Source organism: Stigmatopora argus, chromosome 5 (genome assembly GCF_051989625.1).
Source record: "Stigmatopora argus isolate UIUO_Sarg chromosome 5, RoL_Sarg_1.0, whole genome shotgun sequence".
NCBI classification, from domain to species: domain Eukaryota; kingdom Metazoa; phylum Chordata; class Actinopteri; order Syngnathiformes; family Syngnathidae; genus Stigmatopora; species Stigmatopora argus.
This window is the reverse complement of record NC_135391.1, coordinates 10,667,498-10,687,546: the sequence shown is the minus strand read 5'-3', so window position 1 is coordinate 10,687,546 and position 20,049 is coordinate 10,667,498. Positions and strand designations below refer to the sequence as shown.

At 39.3% G+C, this 20,049-nt stretch overlaps 1 protein-coding gene across 3 annotated transcripts in view; it reads left to right on the top strand.

Moving 5' to 3' along the window:
• The window catches only part of frmd3 (FERM domain containing 3), a 35,819-nt gene that overhangs the window by 9,636 nt on the left and 6,134 nt on the right, over positions 1-20,049 (top strand). The window contains exons 2-14 of one of the 3 annotated variants that reach the window (XM_077600867.1): positions 1,950-2,054; positions 2,304-2,346; positions 4,339-4,417; positions 6,040-6,137; positions 8,227-8,350; positions 9,232-9,319; positions 9,422-9,510; positions 9,683-9,746; positions 9,959-9,994; positions 13,805-13,893; positions 15,184-15,258; positions 15,810-15,878; positions 16,756-16,880. In XM_077600867.1, coding sequence (XP_077456993.1) covers positions 1,950-2,054; positions 2,304-2,346; positions 4,339-4,417; positions 6,040-6,137; positions 8,227-8,350; positions 9,232-9,319; positions 9,422-9,510; positions 9,683-9,746; positions 9,959-9,994; positions 13,805-13,893; positions 15,184-15,258; positions 15,810-15,878; positions 16,756-16,880 — 1,084 coding nt within the window. Of the gene's footprint in view, positions 1-1,949; positions 2,055-2,303; positions 2,347-4,338; positions 4,418-4,455; positions 5,968-6,039; positions 6,138-8,226; positions 8,351-9,231; positions 9,320-9,421; positions 9,511-9,682; positions 9,747-9,958; positions 9,995-13,804; positions 13,894-15,183; positions 15,259-15,809; positions 15,879-16,755; positions 16,881-20,049 lie in introns of those variants that run through there. The other 2 variants (XM_077600868.1, XM_077600869.1) reach the window with 2 other exon arrangements.

The following is a 20,049-nucleotide window of genomic DNA, read 5'->3' as shown; positions in this document are numbered from 1 at the left end:
CATAATTACCTTAAAAAACTATTATGAGTTGATTTGGATATTATTATGAGATTGTCGGTGTTGTCTTGCATGGGCTATTAGTCTGGGTGCATTTGTGCCAGATCCTGTTTCGGCAGGATCTGGCACTTCTTGAATATACTGTGATCTGGGACTTATTTGATCTGAACCGCCACCGTAGTGACCAACTTTGTCCTGATGGACTTGTAGAACTGGCCACAGTTTTGGAGTATTAGTACATTCAACAGCAATTGTTATTAGGTGGTGCTTTTGTATTATGTTACATTAAATAAGCAAGCCCCTTCTAGACGTAGGATGTACTGTCACATTCATTGACCATAGTGGTATCAGTGCATCAGCAATTTTGAGTTGGCACACATTTCACAAATTGTCCAAAAAAATGTCTATCATAACAAAATGCGAGTTAGCATAATGTCCCAGACGTAACTCAAGCTTCTCCCAATAAAATGGTTTTAATGTAGACCAACTACTGTGGAACGTTCATTGCTACCTTTTTTTAAATTGTACTTTCACATTTTTCTTATATTGGACAACTTTGGACAACTTTATTCATCCCGTATTTGGGAAATTTCATTGTGACAGCAGCAAGAGGGTGATTAGACAGAATAACAAAGCAAAAGCACAAAGTACAAAGCAAATCAAAGTAAATGGGATCATTAAGAATCACCAAATCAAATCATTTAGACAGAAAAGCAGCAAAAACACAAAAACGAGTAATAGTGGACGGAGTTACCGCCACCGGCTGCCACTTGAACGGCGCCATCTTGGTTGCGGTAGCAAAGACGGATACAGACTCAAAAAGACATTGTAAAGTTGGACAAAAACTGGAACCACACACAGGAAGTCTTCCACAAGATGGGGAACTTCTGCAGACTGTGACCGAGGTAGAAAATATGCAGAGTCATTCTTCCAAGCTTATCCGCACAGTTCCTTAGTAGTCTGGAGCTGAAGACAACCGTAGCAGAGTAGAACTCCTCGACTCCGTTTCTGGCCTGGTAAGCGCCGACAGCTCTTCCATCTTAGCCCATGATGGAATGGTTGGTCAGAAGCGTTGCTTCTTCTCCCGGCACTTTTGTCCAGCTCCGAATTTCCAGCGGCATTGAGGTGTTGCTCCTTCTGCTGCGTATTGTACCAGCTGTGTATGACAGCGTAGGCATGGCTGAATGGTTCCAAAAAAGAAGTAGCGGAAAGAAGCCAGGCTAACAAAACAAGGAAAGTTGTAAAAACATTCAAGTACAAAGTAAAGTAAAAAGGAATGTATTAAGAAATATTAAAATGTAATTTAAAAAAAAAGATAGAAGGGCTGTAAAACACGAAAAACATAAGAGTGGACAGAGCTACTGCCACTGGCTTCCGCGTGACGGTGCCATCTTGGGCATATCATTGGATTTGTGGTGCAGTTTTGCTCGCATGCATTTCGCAGCTCCTTTTAACACACTTATCTATGCTGTGTTCTGTTAAGATACATGCTGCTGCCAACTTGGTGTTTGTGTGTGTTTACATAAGTAAATATTGAGTGAGGAGTGTTTATTGATCTCTCTCTGTGTGTCTGCATGCTTTTATGGACTGAACATCCAGACTGTAATTACTGGCATTACTTTACCTCAGCATATGCCTTACCCCTGCAAATCTGCTGATGCTTTTCTTCTTATTATGATGATATTTACAATCGTAAACCTGCAAAGCAGAGTTGAAGCCAACACAAAATTCTCAGCTGGGCTTGCAACCCGTCAAAAGAAGAGTGCTGGGTTTTATGGGATTTGTCAGCTTTCATAGGAAGCTTTTGGATGTATTGCCAACAAATACATTCCTTTTAGGAATTCAGCGCCAGGCTAGATCCCGCAATGTCAGACCCCATGACGATTGTAAGCTATATGAAAAAAAATTCCACACTCAATTCAATTGTTGTTTATTTGTATTTTTTCCCCCAGAGAGACACTAAAGGCCAGTTTCTGTTTGACCATGTGTGCAATCACTACAACCTCCTCGAGAAGGACTACTTTGGTATTCGCTATGTGGATCCAGAGAAACAGAGGGTAAACATCACACAAACGTATAATAATGTTAACCTTCAAAAATGCAACAGATGTGGATGGCAGAAGAGAGATATAACAAAAATAATAAAAGCAATATATCAATCTCTCTCTATATATACACAGTCATACATCATTGCTTTAAATTAGGCGCTTTTGGTGATAAACAGACTTGTTCAACTTAGTTTGTAAGCGGGTGACCCATTATCATAACATTCGTATCTAACTTTGCTCTTTTTCATTTACATAAAGCACTGGCTGGAGCCCAATAAAGCTGTGGTTCGACAGATGAAGTGTAAGTGCACATTTTACATGTTCCAATTGTATGTCTTTACATATATGGATGAGTGTGATTAGGCAAATAGTTTTAAGGCAGTTATGTAATTTTGTTATAAAAAGAATGGTTGCATCCTTGTACCTTAGACCACGTGTCAAAGTGGCGGCCCGAGGGCCAAATCTGGCCCGCCGTATCATTTTGTGTGGCCCGGGAAAGTAAATCATGAGTGCCAACTTTCTGTTTTAGGATCAAATTTAAATGAAGAGTATAGATGTATATTATATTTCCTGATTTCCCCCTTTTAAATTAATAATTGTAATTTTTTAATCGATTTTTTTTCTTTGTTTTTAGTTCAAAAAACATTTTGTAAAATCTAAAAATATAAAAAAGCTAAAATAAGCATTGTTTTAGATCTATAAAAAACGGAATATTCAGGGATTTCAATCCAGTTCTTTCAATCCATTTATTTAAAAAAATCTAAATATTACATCTAAAATGGTCTCTCATTTATTTAACCATCTTTTCAGGGATTTCACTAAACCATTTTCTTTCTTTGAAGACATGCTTGATGGCTGAAATTTCCTCTGAATTTACGCTGCAACGTTGGTTCATTGCACGTTAGCAGTTAAATAAATGCATCTGTATGACGAGGAGACTCTTGAGTGTCCCCTCTTTGAATGCAAGATCTTCTTGGTACTATTTAATGGCCAGCTAGTCTTCCTGTTCTGCTACAAATTGATGACGCAACAAGGTTCTTAGGAGTGGATCATGCACCAGGGAATTAGCGCTAAGAAATAGAGATCATGTTGGAGGAAATATGAGATAATGTAGCTAAAGAAAGAAAGCTGAGGCAAGCAGAGGGAGAACAAAATGAAGAAAAGAAGTAAGCAGCTCTGAATCGTCCTGATGTGTCTTCCTCTCCCTGTGGCCAAGTTCTCTCCTAAATTAGGCCATGTGACGTATTTTTACTTGGGACATTGATGCCATATTTACATATATTTGCAAAATATGTTTAAAATAAACAAACATCCCAGCGAATAAGATGTTTCGGTTTTCTTTGGTGGAGGGACGTAGGGAGCAAGTGGGAGGATTTTGTCTTTCATATTCCTTAACATGTATTATGTATTATGTGTGGCTTCTTTTTTTTCTCAATGACATAATGCCGCTGAGGATTATCACTCTGAAGGCAAAATCTACCCAGATTTGTGGTGGTCCTTTTATATATGTTTTCGTCTCTTCGCTCTGTTAACATTGACATTAATGGAAGGATTCGTTGCATATTCAGTTCATCTGTATTATGTAATCATCCACATATGTACTAATCCGTGACCGGACGTTTGGTCGCCGGACGTTTGGTCGCCTGGACGTTTGGTCGCCCGGGTGAATATAATTTTGAGAGCTGGTTTCGACAGTAGATATTTCGATATTAAACTCTCTCTCTCATGAATATAATTTTGAGAGCTGGTTTCAACAGTAAACTCTGTCATGTTGCCAAACGTCCGGCGACCAAACGTCCGGCGACCAAACGTCCGAGTACCGCACTAATCAGTGTCAAGGAAGCATGTTGAAGTTATCCATCTCAACTCGAAGAGTTTTAGTGGAATAGAGTAGTTACAGAGAGTCGTTGCTGCAAATGCATGTAGTGTACACAGTATATGTGTGAATGCTTACAATATTTAAAAATCGGAATTTCACCCCGTCAGTCATTAGTTTTAAAATAAATAATGTTATAAATGGAGTTGGGAATTATTTTAGAAGAAGCCTGTATTGGACATAGCAGCTGAAAGATGGGTAACTTTAGTAAAACAGAAAAGAGGGAAAAAAGCAGACGTCAAAAATCACAGAAGAAGCCTTGAATATTCAAACTGAGGACTTGCATACCTAAACTTTCAGGTTAAGGGACAGTGTGTGTTCAGTTCATGAAGTTAAACAGGAGACAGGAGGCGTTATCAATATGTTCACAGTTTGTTTGTGTTTCAACGTTTGTTTGATTTTTTTTTATTGCCACAGCTCTTCAACCCTTCACCATGTGCTTCAGAGTCAAATTTTATCCACACGAGCCAATGAAGATTAAAGAGGAACTGACCAGGTACAAGCATCCCTTACACAATAACTACTATATTTGGTCATTGAGGAATTAGGGGACCTCTTCTTAGGAGTAAACAGGAACTCATTGGTATTAAATGTCATTTTTAGATGCCTTTAATTATTGCAGCATTCCGCTCCAAGTGATTTTTTTTTGTCCGTGATCCATCACTAGCCTATGCTGACACGAGTCTAGTAAAATAATTTAATAATATAAAACAATCCATTGAAAAAACAGTCAGGAGAACACTAACTCAGCTTTTATTCTGTGACAATATTTGGATGCCATGGAAAGTTAAGACTGGAAATTTTACTTAAAAACTTGTAAACCTTTGATTGCTTTACTACCAATAATGTACCTCAATTGATCTAATTTTGCTAGCTACTGCACTTATTTTGGGCTATGCGTGGATAGGTTTTCTCCATGTACTAATTCCCCCCCCCAAAAAAAATATATCTATAATTTTTCATTGTAGCCTGTCTATTAGTGAATGTAAATGGTTGTTTGTTGTATTTGTTGCAAATGTGTACAATCCAGAACAAAGTAGAATTAGAGATTAGAGAACGTGTGCTTGTTGTTTGTCCCCATGTTCTTGTCATGCGGATCGACTGTCGCAGTGACGACCCCTGAGGGGAAGAGAATTGCTAGAATGAAACAACTCTGTTTTTATCTGTGGTGAACTTGCTGAGCTTGCTGAAAATGTAGTAAAATGACACGAGTCACGTTCATACTTCTCCTTCATTTATATGATTTCCTTGAACGAATATGCTGCTGCCCAACCTCAGTAACTATGGCAACAAATACATCTCCCCGCTGCCGCATCACTGTCATTTATGATTTCCTTGGCAACGGGACAAGCCGAGTGCCGTTAAAATTCCAATGTGTTCTCATGGTTACGCCACCATACGTCTCTATGCTTGGAAGGCACATGACGGCAACACATTCTCTCTACTCTTCTTGATGGATTGTAAATATTTGAAAACTGATGGTGAAAATGTTTTAATATTAGCCAGCATTGAGTTGTGTTGCTCAATAATTAATGTACATTTCATCATTGTTCTTGTATTTGCTCCGGAATCTAGCTAATTCACACCAAAAAGCATTACATGAGTTCCAATAGCATACCATTGGGCAAAATGTCAGATATATGTAACCCTTTTCTAAACTAACCTAATAGCACACTTTAAAGAACAACAAAGTTATTCTTGCTAGCACAAATGCAAATGGATCATTTACATTTATTCATTCATTCGTTTTCTGAACTGCTTCTCCTCACAAGGGTTGCGGGGGGTGCTGGGGCCTAAACCAGCTAACTGGGGACACCCTGAATCGATGGCCAGCCAATTGCAGGAGACAAGAAGACGGAGAACCCAATCATGCTCACACTCATACCTAGGGGGGATTTTGAGTTTTCAACCAGCCTACCCTGCATGCTTTTTGGAATGTGGGAGGAAACTGGAACACCCTGGAGAAAATCCATGCAAGCCCGGGGAGATCTTGCAATCTCCACACAGTGAAGACCGACTTGGGCTCGAACCCACGACCCCAGAACTGTGAGGTCGACGCGCTAACAACTCGTCCACCCATTTGCATTTAGGTTGTCTTTTTTTTTCTTGTGTCTACAGATATCTGCTTTACCTCCAGCTGAAGAGAGATGTCTATCACGGCCGTCTCCTTTGTCCTTTTGCGGAAGCTGCGTATCTGGGTGCATGCATTTTGCAAGGTAAGACCTGTTTTGGATGAATATTTCATTGTATTCAGGCACAAAGATGTCACTTGGGCTTTAACTGAACTCTGAGATTGGTATGCACTGTACATCATTTTACCGGGTTTATATATTTGTTTTTATTGCATTTATTTATTGATGTGGACTGCTCCCGTTTGTTGTTTTGCTGCAAAACCTGTATTGATACCGTGACTGTTTTGAGCATTGCGGAGCGGATCGAGTCAAGTTAATGGAAAGGGAAATGGAGAAACTTCCACAATATGGAGGGGTAATACAAAAACACAAAAAAACTTCGTAATTTTCCAAATTCATAAATGACAGTCACATACACCATGAACCCCAATTTTTGCTTCATGGGGTCTGTCTATGTAGAATGGGATTAGCAAGGCTTTTTCTGTCTGAGGTTTAGCACGTCTGTCGAATCCTCTGCGATTGAATCCTATCAAAGCACGGAAGCCACAGAAGAGTGGCTCACTTTCACTTCTAATAGTCGTAGTGTAATGAGAACAGGCCCCTTCTGGGTGATGACTTCACAGTTGCGGATTAGTTTTAATTAGGCAAGGCTTTGATTTCATCATTACTCTGATTTGTAATTACAAGGGATTTTAAAGACCGTTTCTTACGGTAAACGTGACACGGTAAAAAAAAAATGTTTTGTTTTTATTTTTGCTCTTTCTGAAATGCCCTAAAATGGCCCAGGATGCTGTCAAAGCACTCTTTCAATCAAAACATTCAAATCTTGCTACTCATCTCCAATAGCACATAATTGGTGATTAATCGACTCAATCACCCAATTCTGTCGCTGCTTGATTTATACACTGTAGAAAAGCAGCACAGTGGGAACAATGACAGTGGGCTTGTTCAATAACCCATCAAGCATCAATAACCCACCTTTTATTGATGCGTAGACCGTGTTGTTTTACCTTGTTTTGTCGCCGGTCTTTTGGTCGCCGGTCTTTTGGTCGCGGTCTTTTGGTCGCGGTCTTTTGGTCGCCCCGACCGCGACAACGGGCGACCAAAAGACCGGCGACAAAACAAGGTAAAACAACACGGTCTACGCATCAATAAAAGCCAACAATGGCCATGAGCAGTTTCACTGAGCCGGCGTGTGAGTGTATGAGTTTGTATGTACATGCGTTGTCCCTTTTAAGAAGCTACGTCAGTCAGGGTCTTAACAGTTCTCCAACAAAAAACAATAAAAGTCCGGGAAATTTGGAGCTTTTCTTTAGCCTAATAATTACTAGGGCAATAAGTATGACTAAATAGTAATTTGCAGTTTGTATTTAGGGAATTTGAGCAACGATTTAAATGGTAATTATCACTTACCTTCCGGGCAACCAAAAGATCGGCGACCAAAAGACCGGCGACCAATCGACCGTGTACCCCTATGTATTGACCTTGCTTTGCTCCCTTGGGCACTAGTTGGATAAAATGTCCAAAATGGCTTGTTAAAATATAAAAATAAAGTCCCAGTTGGGGGGTGCGGCGGATGAGTGGTTAGAAAGTCCCAGTTAAATAAATGCATGTTTTGAAATTCAATCACTTCTCCTTTTTTCAGTAATAATGTCAACCTGAATTATAGTGGTATAAAGACACTAATAATCTAATGAATTTAGTAAAATGTTGACTTGGCTCCATTTTTAGAGCCTTTATGAAGTTCTTCAAATACGAATAGATTGATAGCTTTTGCTCTTTTTTTTTTTTCAATATGGCAGGACATGACATCTGCTAAACTGACCTATGCTGTATTTGTTTTGTGGCTCAAATTTTCTTACCTAGGTCTACAATGTCTTGTGTCTGTCTTGCTACTGCAACCAAGACATTTCCCTAATACAGAAGGAAATAAAATTCTAATCTAATCTAAATGTGAGCCGTTTTTTTTTCATCCTGCTTTGGAAGCACAATAATCATCCTATTATATTACACAATTTGATCAATATTATTTTTTCTTATGATTAATTTTGAACAGAAATCAAGTAATGACTTTCACAGTCCATGCTAAATGGAGTGTAGGGCTGGATAAGGTATGTAAGTGTAATGCTTTGGGTCGTAGTGGGTCGATCTTAACTGTTTTGTCCCTTTTTAGCTGAGCTAGGGGACTACGACCCAGAGGAGCATCCGTCGGACTACATCAGAGATTTTAGGCTGTTCCCCAAACAATCGCTCAAATTGGAGAGGAAGATCATGGATATACACAAGACTGAGCTTAGGTAAGAAATGTAACAATAATGATTTGTGTGTTATGTGTTTCGTACAGCTTTTTTTATCAGCACAGTCACTCGAGAAAAATATTGGAAACTATTTGAAGATTTTAAAAGAACAGCATAAGTGACCTGGATGATACTGGGAAAAAGAATCTATTTATAGCAGGTGTGAAATTGGATTAAAGGAGCGTAAAAACTGGTGCAGAAATTAGAAATTAGCTTTTAAATGCTGCTGCCTTATGCTAACGTCTCCTGTTTGTATCCTCTGAATACAAAGATTGTGGAAGTGAAATGTTTACTGTTTGGGATGATCAGCCTCTAAATCCACAATAATTCCAGAATCATCATCAATAAATGAAACTATATACACTATTCACTGTATGTTTGACTGTAGCGTAGAGCTTGGACTCTGTTCGGATGTGCGGTAAAATGCTAAACACCTTTCTGTCTGATTGTCTTCATTGCACAGACACGGTAAATACACGAGATGCTCTTATCCCACTCCTTCAGGATGCATTTGTTTGTTTGCATGTTTGTTTATAGCTGCGCTGAAGCCTGTGAGGTTTGTCACCGGCAGCTTTTAAGCATCAAAGACAGGCTTCATTTGTCAACAGCCAAGGGGCACGCAGCGACAAGAACCTAATTCTGCTCCACTGGGTCCCAATGACAGCAATCATGGCTTGTTGCTAAGAACGGTGCTTTTACAGTCCCACATAGTTTCGATTAGATTTTTCTCCTCTCTGCGTATAAACAAATGTTCACGACTGGCTTGACTTTGAGACTGACGTGCAGGTCGAAATCTGAAAGATGAAAACTTCAAGTGGTGTGGAACCAAGTTGACTGATAATAATGATTGTTTAATAATGCCTCATTTCTCTGATATATAGGGGCCAGTGTGCTGCCTTCGCAGAACTCAACATGCTTCAAAGGGCTCACAACCTTGAAACGTATGGAGTGGACCCGCACCCATGCAAGGTGGTGTAAAAAACGTTTATGTTTTATGTCCATCTAGTCTTGCAGTTTTCTGTGTTTATTGTTTGATAGTCTTGACTACATGCATATTTGCATTGTGTGTAGGACTTCACTGGCTCCACTGCGTTTCTCGGGTTCACGGCGACAGGTTTTGTGGTCTTCCAGGGAAACAAGAGGATCCATCTTCTCAAATGGTAATGATACATTAAAACATTGTCTTAATTACAAACTTGTAAGCAAGTAAAACAAATTATACTGTAGTGTACATTATATTCCCTGTTGGATATGAATAAAAAGCCAATATCTTGGACTTTACCTTTCTTCTGTGATCTAATCTTGTATGATCTTCATGTGTTCTTGGTCCAGGGCTGATGTCAGTAAACTCAAGTTTGAAGGGAAAACATTTTATGTCATCGGCATTCAAAAAGAGGTGAGCACATTACCGTCTCCTTTCATATGTCGAGATGAAGGAAGACACTATATCGTCCTGTTAACTCCTCTCATGTTGAAACAGTCACTGTGTAGTATCGTGGGATCTTTCAGCTATCATTCCTTCCTGCTTTTCCAATTTGCTAAGCTCAAACAAAGCACATTTTGTGCCCCATCACATACAAACTGTGTATTTATGCCTTACTGTTTCAGATTTCCTTAACAGGCAGGATACACTGTAACAAGATGGTGGGTGTGTTAACCTCCTCACTCCCATCATGTAACTCAATTATTACCCAAACACAAGATGCCCTCTTGTAAAGATCACATCTACCGACCTAAAGTAATGACCACATATACAATACATCAATTTATTGCAGACCTACTGTTACCTGTAGTTTCGAGTTAATCAGTAGAGGGAGCCAGGCGGTTGTAGTTCATTTTGAGCTTGTTGAATATTCTTTTAAATTAAGTTTTTTGTTTCTCTTGCAAATATGTTTTGTATTTTTTCCCAATACCCTTAATGTTTAATTAATTCTTTTATATCATTTAATATTAGTAAATCTAAAACTGAACTTTCAAACTTAAAAAAAAAGATTTCTTTTTAAATTTCCTCTTTAATGTTTGAATTTCGCCTTTGCCATTTAGTTACAAGTTCCTGCTACTAATAGTAACCAGATTTTTTTTTTCCTTCCTAATCTGTTGGTACGTATTGAACATTGTTTACTATTTAGAATTTCATAAATTCCATCTGAATTGGGACATTGGTGACTTTAAATAGCAATATATTGTGTTTGGGTAAGCCATTCATTAACATCTGGGAGCTGCAGCTTTGACGCCTCACTCACATTTGTGTATTATTTCTGCATTTTTGCAGCTGATTGTCTTTGACATTGGAGACTGACTCGTATTGTTGATTGGGTGTAAAAGCTCTGTTATGGCCATGGAGTCAAAAACCGTGTTTAGTCTCCAATGTGTCGGCTGGCTAGCCAACTGCTAGATTTGTGCTAATCCAATGTGATGATGGCTGCTTAGTTTTATCTTTGTGTTTCTATCTCTTCTCTCTGTGTGTAAACATAGTCGTCTCTGGTGAGTACTTGCGTACAAACAGCAGAGTGGCGCCACAAATCACTGTTGTACGCTAATCTTCCAATATGATATCCCTAAATGCACCACCTTCACGTTTCCTCCTCAATATGCATTAAAAGGAACTTTTTTTCATGTTCCCATGCGACTTTCACATTCCATTATTTATGTGTACAGCAATCCCCTGAATATTTCCATTTAACTATTTATGAATTTGAACTTGAAATCCATATGTAGCTATTTGCTGACCAATTAATTTTGTAATATTTTTAACTGGTTTAAGATGCTGCAAAATATCAAAATAATAAATAGCATTCATTGTGCTGACTGCCGATTGAACATGCACATGGCAAAAAACCCTTGACATTGGTGTCAAGAAAGCATGTTAAAGTGATACATTTCGACAGAGAGGAGCTTTCTATGGCAGACTCGAGTAAAATTATGATAAGTGAAATTTATGAAGAGTCTTTGTAACATGCATCCAGTATCGCAGGGGATTGCCTACATTGTCTTTGTTTGTCATCTCATGTCATGATACTGCCATTGTGTTCCTTGTTTTATAGTCATTTTTGTTGTTATGGGAAAAAAATATCTGATTTTACTACAATCATGTATGATTTGCGTAAAAACCTATTGTGGACAGAAATATGTGGCCACGGACGTTTTTTTTTAAATACTAAACTGCAGATATTAATCCAGAGGTGCCTTTTTTTGCCAAGGTAGGCCAGGGGTTGGCAAAGTACCCTTCATTCTATGATTTGACCTATCCCACAATTTACATGATCAAGTGTCTTATTATATTTGTTGCCTTCAGTTGACTTTTACCCCCTGATATTGAATGTCTTTATTGTCGTTGCACAGGTACAAAGAAATTGAAAATAGCGGTCATCTTCAAAGTACAAATCGTTTTAAATAACTCATACATTCAACTTTTTAAATAAGACCACTCTAATGCATTTGTTAACCAATAGAATACCATCTACAAAACACAATAACAGTTCTCGAAGGAATCAAAATGTAAACACAAAACTGTAGTCAAGATAAATGTTCATCGTAATATAGCTGTGGTATGTATATACATTATTCTAAAGATAGCTCCTCCAAATGCAATTCAAAAATGCTCTTGGCCACTTTTTTCAGGATAAGAGAGTTTTTGCGCGTGTCTGCGCATTTGTGTTTCTGTGTGTGTGTGTCTTTGTCAATTTTTGTTTATCATCCCTCACTGCTTGACCCTGTCATGACTGTTTGCCATCACTCGTCATACACTGTTTAAAATGTCCAACTTCTGCATATTTGTGTCAAATAGTTCTTTTTTAATGATTGTATTGGTATAAAGAAAATACTCCCCATTTTTTTAAATCCAAAACAGGACCACGGACAGCACCATACACCAATTGAGCATACAGGCACACATGGCCGGTGGAGCACATGTGTGGAAATCCTAACGACTTAATGTAAAGTGATGTATGACACAGTGGGTATATGAGCGTGGAGTGGCTGCAATCCAGCTGACTGAGCCCCTTTAGGAAGGTCGATCTGCACAGCGTCGTTTATGAGCCACTTCACACACATTTTAAAGCTTTTAAAAATGATAGAGAAAAATAATTACTTTAGGGTATTTCATTCTGGGACAACTCTGCTGTCTAAATCAGTGCTAAGGTATTTAGATTTTGATTCTTGTAAGATCAAGCACCCGTTGAAGGAAAGGAAAGGAAAATAGACTTAAGTTGCTACTTTCACATCAACACAGGTTACCTTCCTTACTCAGAGCAGTCCGCCAAATTTTAAAACCTGCGGTGGGCTTTGTGGCGACATGAAAATCATATTATGCTGCATTTTACGCCTTGGCAGACTTGTGCCACCTATGAAAAAAGAGCCCTTAATGTTGAAACATTTTTTTTTTAAATTAATTTTATTTTTTGCTGCTTTTCTCTGTTTTATTCGATGCGTGCAAAATGTTCCCCAAAAGTGGTAAAGTTAAATAAGGCTAACACCTCCTACACCTCTATGGTCATTTCTTAGTGGTTAATTCTAAACAGGTGAGCGTCATGATCAAATGTAAAATGTCACGCTCCAATAGTCTTAAGGTATGGAGCATCTGGATTGTATCCTTGTAATCCTTAAAAGCCAGAATCTTTGTCTGCTATGTGTTAGGATCCCAAGCATGGGTAACTTATTCCATTATGCTGTGATAGCTCCTCAATGAAAAAGCCAAATATCACAAATTATGAACAGTAAAATCCAAGCAGTAATAAATAAGTAAATAGATCCTTATACAATGCAAGGAAGTTGAATATAGCCATAATAGAAGGCCAAACAATACATTTAAATATAGTTCAGGTTCATAGCTTCCACTAAGAATTTTGTGCAAAAGGGCTCCAGGTACAAACGTTCATCAACTCTGTCAATTGGTCACAAAAGATAACTAAAGTTTACCTATGCTAACTAGCATAATATCACAGTCCCGAATGTAATAATAGACTGCCCGCTACACCTAAAAAATGGAACTAAAGTTTTATTGAGACAAGAATCCAAGTAAAAGCTTTGTCTTGTTTGTTCCCACAAAAAAATGAGTTATTCCAATCGTTCTCAGTTGCTCATGTATAATGTATGGGATCATTCCTGTCTGTTTGCTTCACAGTCAATCTCACATCATTGATCTGCCTCCCTCGGCACTGAACAGAAATGATCCATTTTCTCAGATTACCCGATGCACATAATATTATAGATTTTCATTTAAAGATATATGGACATTCAAGATCCTTTTGTGTTGAACACTGAATCTTTGAACGACTGAGTTTCCAATTGTGGCAGTTAGCCATTTTATTTATTTATTTCCTTGTTTTTATTTGTTTAGTTTTTTTTCTGCACAACTCCCCTCTTTTTGTACTTGGACTGACATTTCACAATGATTTTCTGCCTCAACTCATCATCTTTCTCTTTTTCTCTGCTTTTGTGCCTTTTTATATACAGAAGAAACTGGTGTTGACGTTTCACACCTCGACCCCTGCAGCGTGTAAGCACTTGTGGAAGTGTGGGGTGGAGAATCAGGCCTTTTACAAGTGCGTCTCGCACACACACAGACTTGTACAAATCAAATACATTTTTTCCAGGGAAAAAAAATAAGGTGTGCATGTGGATTTTCCTGCATTTCCACCTCATAATGCCACCAAAAGCCACATCCCAATTATAGAAACACCAGTACTGTACAAAACCACTGTATAAAAACACATACTGCCATGAACATTATAGTATGGGTGCTGACCATTGAAGGTTATTTTAAGGCGTTTGTAAGGACTACGTAATTGAAAAATTTGATTGGTGAAAGATAAAAGTTACTCATGTGGGCTTTAAATTCAATTCTAACACTACTAAATCTGAAGGGTCAATTAATGAGCAAACTAATTGACATTTGTGCCAATATGCATCAGAATGACTTCTCTAAAACATGTCCCTAAGTGTTGATTTAATCTTTTTTCTTTGCGATCTGCCTCAAAACATGTCTTGCCTGCATCAATGAATGAAAGACACTGTCCCCGAGTAGGGAGCAGCTGAAAGCTTGCAGGCTAAAGTGAAATGTCAAGTCTTGGAAATAAGGAAACCTCAAGCGTCACTCCCTGTTTGTGTCAAGTGTGGTGAAAACGCCCGAATTTTTAACACCCTTTCAAGCACATGATGAGTAAAAAAATCCCTCGAAGTTCTGATAAAGTGGTGGTGTACTCTGAATGAGCATTGTTTTCTAAATCTATCGATATCTTTAACATCTTTTTACATTATACCCTTACTCTTCTTTCTACCTTTCCCTCGTTCTCTACTACTATTTTTCTTTTATGTCCTTTAATTCATACCATCTCTTCTTCTATTCCTCTCACCCGTCTTTCAATTCTTTCTCCCTTTTGTCTTTCCTTCCCTTTTATTTGTGCTTCCAGCTTCTCTCCCTTCAGTAAGTTTATACTCAGTTTTGGCCCATATTTTATTCCAGGACCTCAATGATGCGATTATTTTTCACGAGCAATTTTTCAGGCTGTTTCCATGGCTCCTCTACTTCTAAAATGACAATGTGAAAGCAGTTCTTGAGTTCTTCCGGGAACAACCCCTGCCGATGTTATTGATTTATTCATGAGAGCAGATCAAGTGTCTTGAAGAAAGCAGAGCAGACTAATTTCATCTCACATTTCAGACCAGCATAGAATCACGTCTGATTTAATTCCGTTTACATGATTACAGTACAGTATTGCTTTATTTATTAACTGAGCGGCTAACAAAAACACAAAAAAACTGACAGGTCACAATTTTTGGTTGTTGTTGAACAACATAATAAACTATTTGTCTTGTGTCCCTCTTTCTAATAGGTGTGCAAAATCAAGTCAGATTAAGACCATGTCAAGTAGCAACATTTTCTTCAAAGGCAGCAGGTTCAGATACAGGTGATGTTTTAATATTTTAGTTTTGTAATACATGTTGTATTTTAATGCTCTTAATTGCAACTCATTCACATTGTATTGAACACAGCCACTTGTGGTTTTCTGTTGATCAATTTGAAAGTTGGTTGTCTTTCACTGAGGAATCTATTTCCTGGAAAACTCATGTCCTTACAGTTTTTGTCATCTCTATGAAAGGCTCTAATGTGCCCCAAGATATAAGAAAAACAATATCAATATTTAATTTTTTTTTGTCTGTGTGAAGCTAAAATTAGCTTGGGTTGTTAGTGGTGAACTGTTGTCACATCTGTAGTATTCTTTTTGTTCTTAGTGGCTAATAATAAGCTAAAAAAAAAAGTCGTTTTTGACAGGTCATGTTGCTAGATGGTTTTGGATTGCTATTTAAGTTTTTTAGCCATACAAGTATAAGTATATTCATCATTGACTATAACAATTACAATTAATAACATTTTGGGCAGAGTGTCTATTTCTTGTGATATGAGAATGTCTTTTAAATGACACTGTCTTATGTGGGTGCAATTGGGTTTTTTTTGCAGTGGAAGAGTTGCTAAGGAGGTGATAGAAGCCAGTTCTAAAATTCAGAGAGATCCACCTGAGGTGCGCAGGTAAGGCTTCTTACACAGTGTGTTCTTACACCGATTTAATAGGTAATAATACAGCCCCCATTGAAAGATGAACCTTGTATGATATCTAATTCAAGCCTACATGATCTTTAACAAGACATGAGAACAGGGATGAAGCTTGTGAGGGTTATGGGTACCAGAGCCCTCACCTAAGCCACACCCCTAGGGGGCCTGGGTGGGCCAGGGACAGGACTAAAATCATATATGATGATACATATTAGATCTGAAACTAAACTCAGCCTGCTACCAGCGGTTGGTCTCCCATTTCTTCACCCAACACTTGGCTGGCCTCCCATTGGTTGCCTGCAAACAGCCTGCTGGCATTCCATTGGTTAATATTATGATGTTTTTGATGTGCCTTTGACCGCCGTTCGTCGTCATGGAGTTCTAACGCAGTGTTTTGTGAGTTTTTCGAGTGTGCTTAAAGCAGCTTTATTCTTTATTTTTCATCATGGGCCCCAAGAAGGTTAAGTTCTTTTGAATTTATCATTTTAAGTTGTCATTGTGTTCGTATGCTTTGTCAGTTGCCAAACATTGGCCTCCTCCTCTCTCCCCTACACTCTTCAACAACATTAGAGCATTTTGTTATTCATTTTAATGGCCTGATAAATAATGTTCTTTTTCTCTTTTTTGTGTTTCACACATTTCATACAAAATTGCAATACCTTTTGATTGGTGTGGATACACAATTTTTAAAGGGTTTTGTTGGAAGTATTGGAACTGATTAGGGCTTTCGCATTTTTTAATGCAGCTCTACTTACGAAAAATTCAAGTTACAAAACCACTTCCTATTAATTTCGTAAGTAGAGGTACCACTGTGAATATATATATTTACTAAATTACTGTTTTGTTTATTCAGGGCACAGTTTGGACAGAGTCGAAGTTTTAGCTCTTTGAGCCACAAGAACCTTATCATAAACATGGAACCTCTGGTACCGGCCCTGCCCTCCACCAATGAGTACGATGAGGCAGCCACAGAAAACGGTAGGTGGATGCATAGCCTTAAACACACAAATATACGTCCCATAGGGAGGTCATATGAATGCTTGCACGATGAACACACCCCTCGCAAAGTGTGCTAATTGAGCAGCTGATGCTCCCGTCCCTCCATCAGTGCGGTAACCCTGGAGACGCCAATGCCCACCTGCTAAAAATATCTTTCCCCTGATCCTCCTCAGGGTGCCAACATGTGTGTGTAAGGCCGCTTCTTCCACTGTGTGTATGTGGGTATGTCAAGATTTTTAACAAGCAGATTTTAATGGGTCAGAACAGACATGAAATTTAATTAAAACATACGGAATAACTATTTAGGGTACATACGCTCCGGGCAATGTAGCTGAACTCGTCTGAACATTTTAGGAAATGCTTCATGAGTGGCGAATCATTCAACCACTTCTTGTCCAAAAAAGCTAGAATATTCGTAAGTGAAGGCCTCTCATATTGTTGACTTTATATTTCCATAATATTTACAGATTTAGGGAACATTCTTGTGTGAAAATGACTTTATATTAAACTTTTTTGCTAACTATCTTTTAAGCATGTAATGAAACAACCAACACGTCTTTAAATTTTGACCAAGGTGCTTTGCACTTGGACCTGACTGTTATGCAACTGTGGGGCTAACTTATGTAATAAGCATTCTCACACCCAGATGGTTTGCCTGTGACATGATCAGATAAGCAGGGTTAAGATTCAGAGTCTCTACTTTCCACAAATTGGTGAAATCTTATCCATTGTGACACAATTTCCCTTGCCCTGATGGGTACTTGGACGTTTGGTCGCCGGACGTTTGGTCGCCCGGACGTTTGGTCGCCCGGACGTTTGGTCGCCCGGACGTTTGGTCGCCCGGACGTTTGGTCGCCCGGACGTTTGGTCGCCCGGACGTTTGGTCGCCCGGACGTTTGGTCGCCCGGACGTTTGGTCGCCCGGACGTTTGGTCGCCCGGACGTTTGGTCGCCCGGACGTTTGGTCGCCCGGACGTTTGGTCGCTGGGCGTTTGACAACATGACAGAGTTTACTGTTGAAACCAGCTCTCAAAATTATATTCATGAGAGAGAGAGTTTAATATCTAAATATCTACTGTTGAAACCAGCTCTCAAAATTCTATTCACCCGGGCGACCAAAGGTCCGGCGACCAAAGGTCCGGGCGACCAAACGTCCGGGCGACCAAACGTCCGGTCACGGCCCTGGTGATCCAGTCTGTTAAATGTACACATGCCAGCGAGGTGAAGAGAAGCAGCATATAAACTCTTTCCAGTTGTAAAGCTTAGCTAACAAAAACTGCACTTGCTCTTTGCCTTGCAGTGCAGATTATATATAGTGGTAAGAGCACAGTCCTCCAAAAACAAGAAATGGAGTGAGTAAAACTGCACTCAGTTTAGTGTAATGGAATTTCTAAGACACTGGGAAATTGTATCAAATCGTTTTTTCAAAAGGTCATATTCTAATATTATTATTTTCTCTTCCACTATCATATATTTTCTGATTAACGCATAAATGTTAAGTATGTAGAGCAGAGGGTAAGATGATAGATGGCCCAACACTGTTTTAATTTGATGGATCTTCAGGGGTAGTTCAATCTTATTGGTTTCCATCTCAACCTCACCTCGGAAGCATCAACAACCCACTGCAAGGACATTGGGATAAAGTGTCCTCGCCGTCTAGGATCACCGTCTATATTCAGAGCTCTAATCTCCAACATTAGAAGAGAAACAGGAAGCTGACCAGGCGTCAGTGTCGACCTTGTTCTGTTTGTGCAGCTTCTCCCCTCACACTGTGGAACTAGGCTGAATGGTTTTCTTAAGGCAAAGGACGACACTCCTGCCATGTCCTATTTGATCAACGGAACTGCTTGACTTTTTAGTACATTGTCATATGTAGGAACACAGGACAACAGATTTTCTCTTCCTTTTAGTGTTCCACAGGGACTTTTCAACCTTCAGTCCATCGATTTGCTCTAAAAAGGAGCACATGTTCTTGTTTAGGTAAAGTCAAATTGTCAGCCCAATGTTTTCAACTGCAGTAAGAACTGAACTTAAGGTTCTTTGGTTAGAGGATCAAGTTTTCAAGTACTCAGTACTGTAGTACTGTGTACTTCAAGTACTGCCTCCCCGGAAAGTAAAATCTTTGAGGGTCTAACCCCTGACAAGTATCATTTGTAGCTACACATAGCAAATCATTTTAGTGGGATGTGTGTAAAGCACCCCTGGGAGCTAACAAAGTTTAGAAAAGACCTTCATAAGGACTGACTTGGAGAGGAAGCGGAAAATGATCCCCATCCCATCCGGGGTAAGGCCTGTGTCTTCTATTCAAAGTTAGATTAGTTGCCCCTCGTCCACCAGGACCCCCTTGTTATATTTAGAACCTGAAGCTTTAGTTGATCTGCCTTTAATGCCCTTGCAGTCTTTGTTAACATGGTTGGCATTCACATGAGGGCTGGTCATTGGTGTGTGAGAGAGAGTGAGAGAGAATTTATCTGTTCACTGTCATCCAGTGTCTCGCGAGGGTGTACACAGAGGTATGTGTGTGTGTTCATATGCCAAACACAGTCTGGTCAGTCAATGTACGGGTGTCACAGTGGCTACTTGGGTCTGAGGTTTTTTTCCATCGGCCTCAATGATGGACGTTCTTGAACACCGAAAAGATGAATCGGGGAAAATCAGTTTGGAGTTGGATGGTGCCTGTCAACCCAACCATGGCGACCCATGTAGTTTGCCACCAGAGGAGCTAGAGGCCAAAGGGGTCCAGGAGGAAGAGGCCGGAACACTGCAAGCATTCCACCCGGCAGAGGCCTCGGAGGACCTGCCTTCATCATCATCATCATCAGTGGTTGTGGCGCAGGCTTTAAGGTGCCAAGTGAAGATCACCACCCAACGCAGCCTCCATCTACGCATTGCTAACCATACCGCCCGTGATGTGTACGTACGTCTGGTGGGACATGGTGGACAAGTTGCTGGGATCACTGCTGGAATGCCTAGGAATGCACTGGAGCCAAGTAAGATAAATAAATCTTTGGAAGAATACAGTGGAACCTGTCATCTTGCCTGTTACTTTTAAGCCTTTACAAAAAAAAAATTTTCTTTTCTTATTATTCTCATTTCCAGTACAAAAAACAGGCTTTGTCCCCAAAATGTAGAAATTAATGCTTCATAAG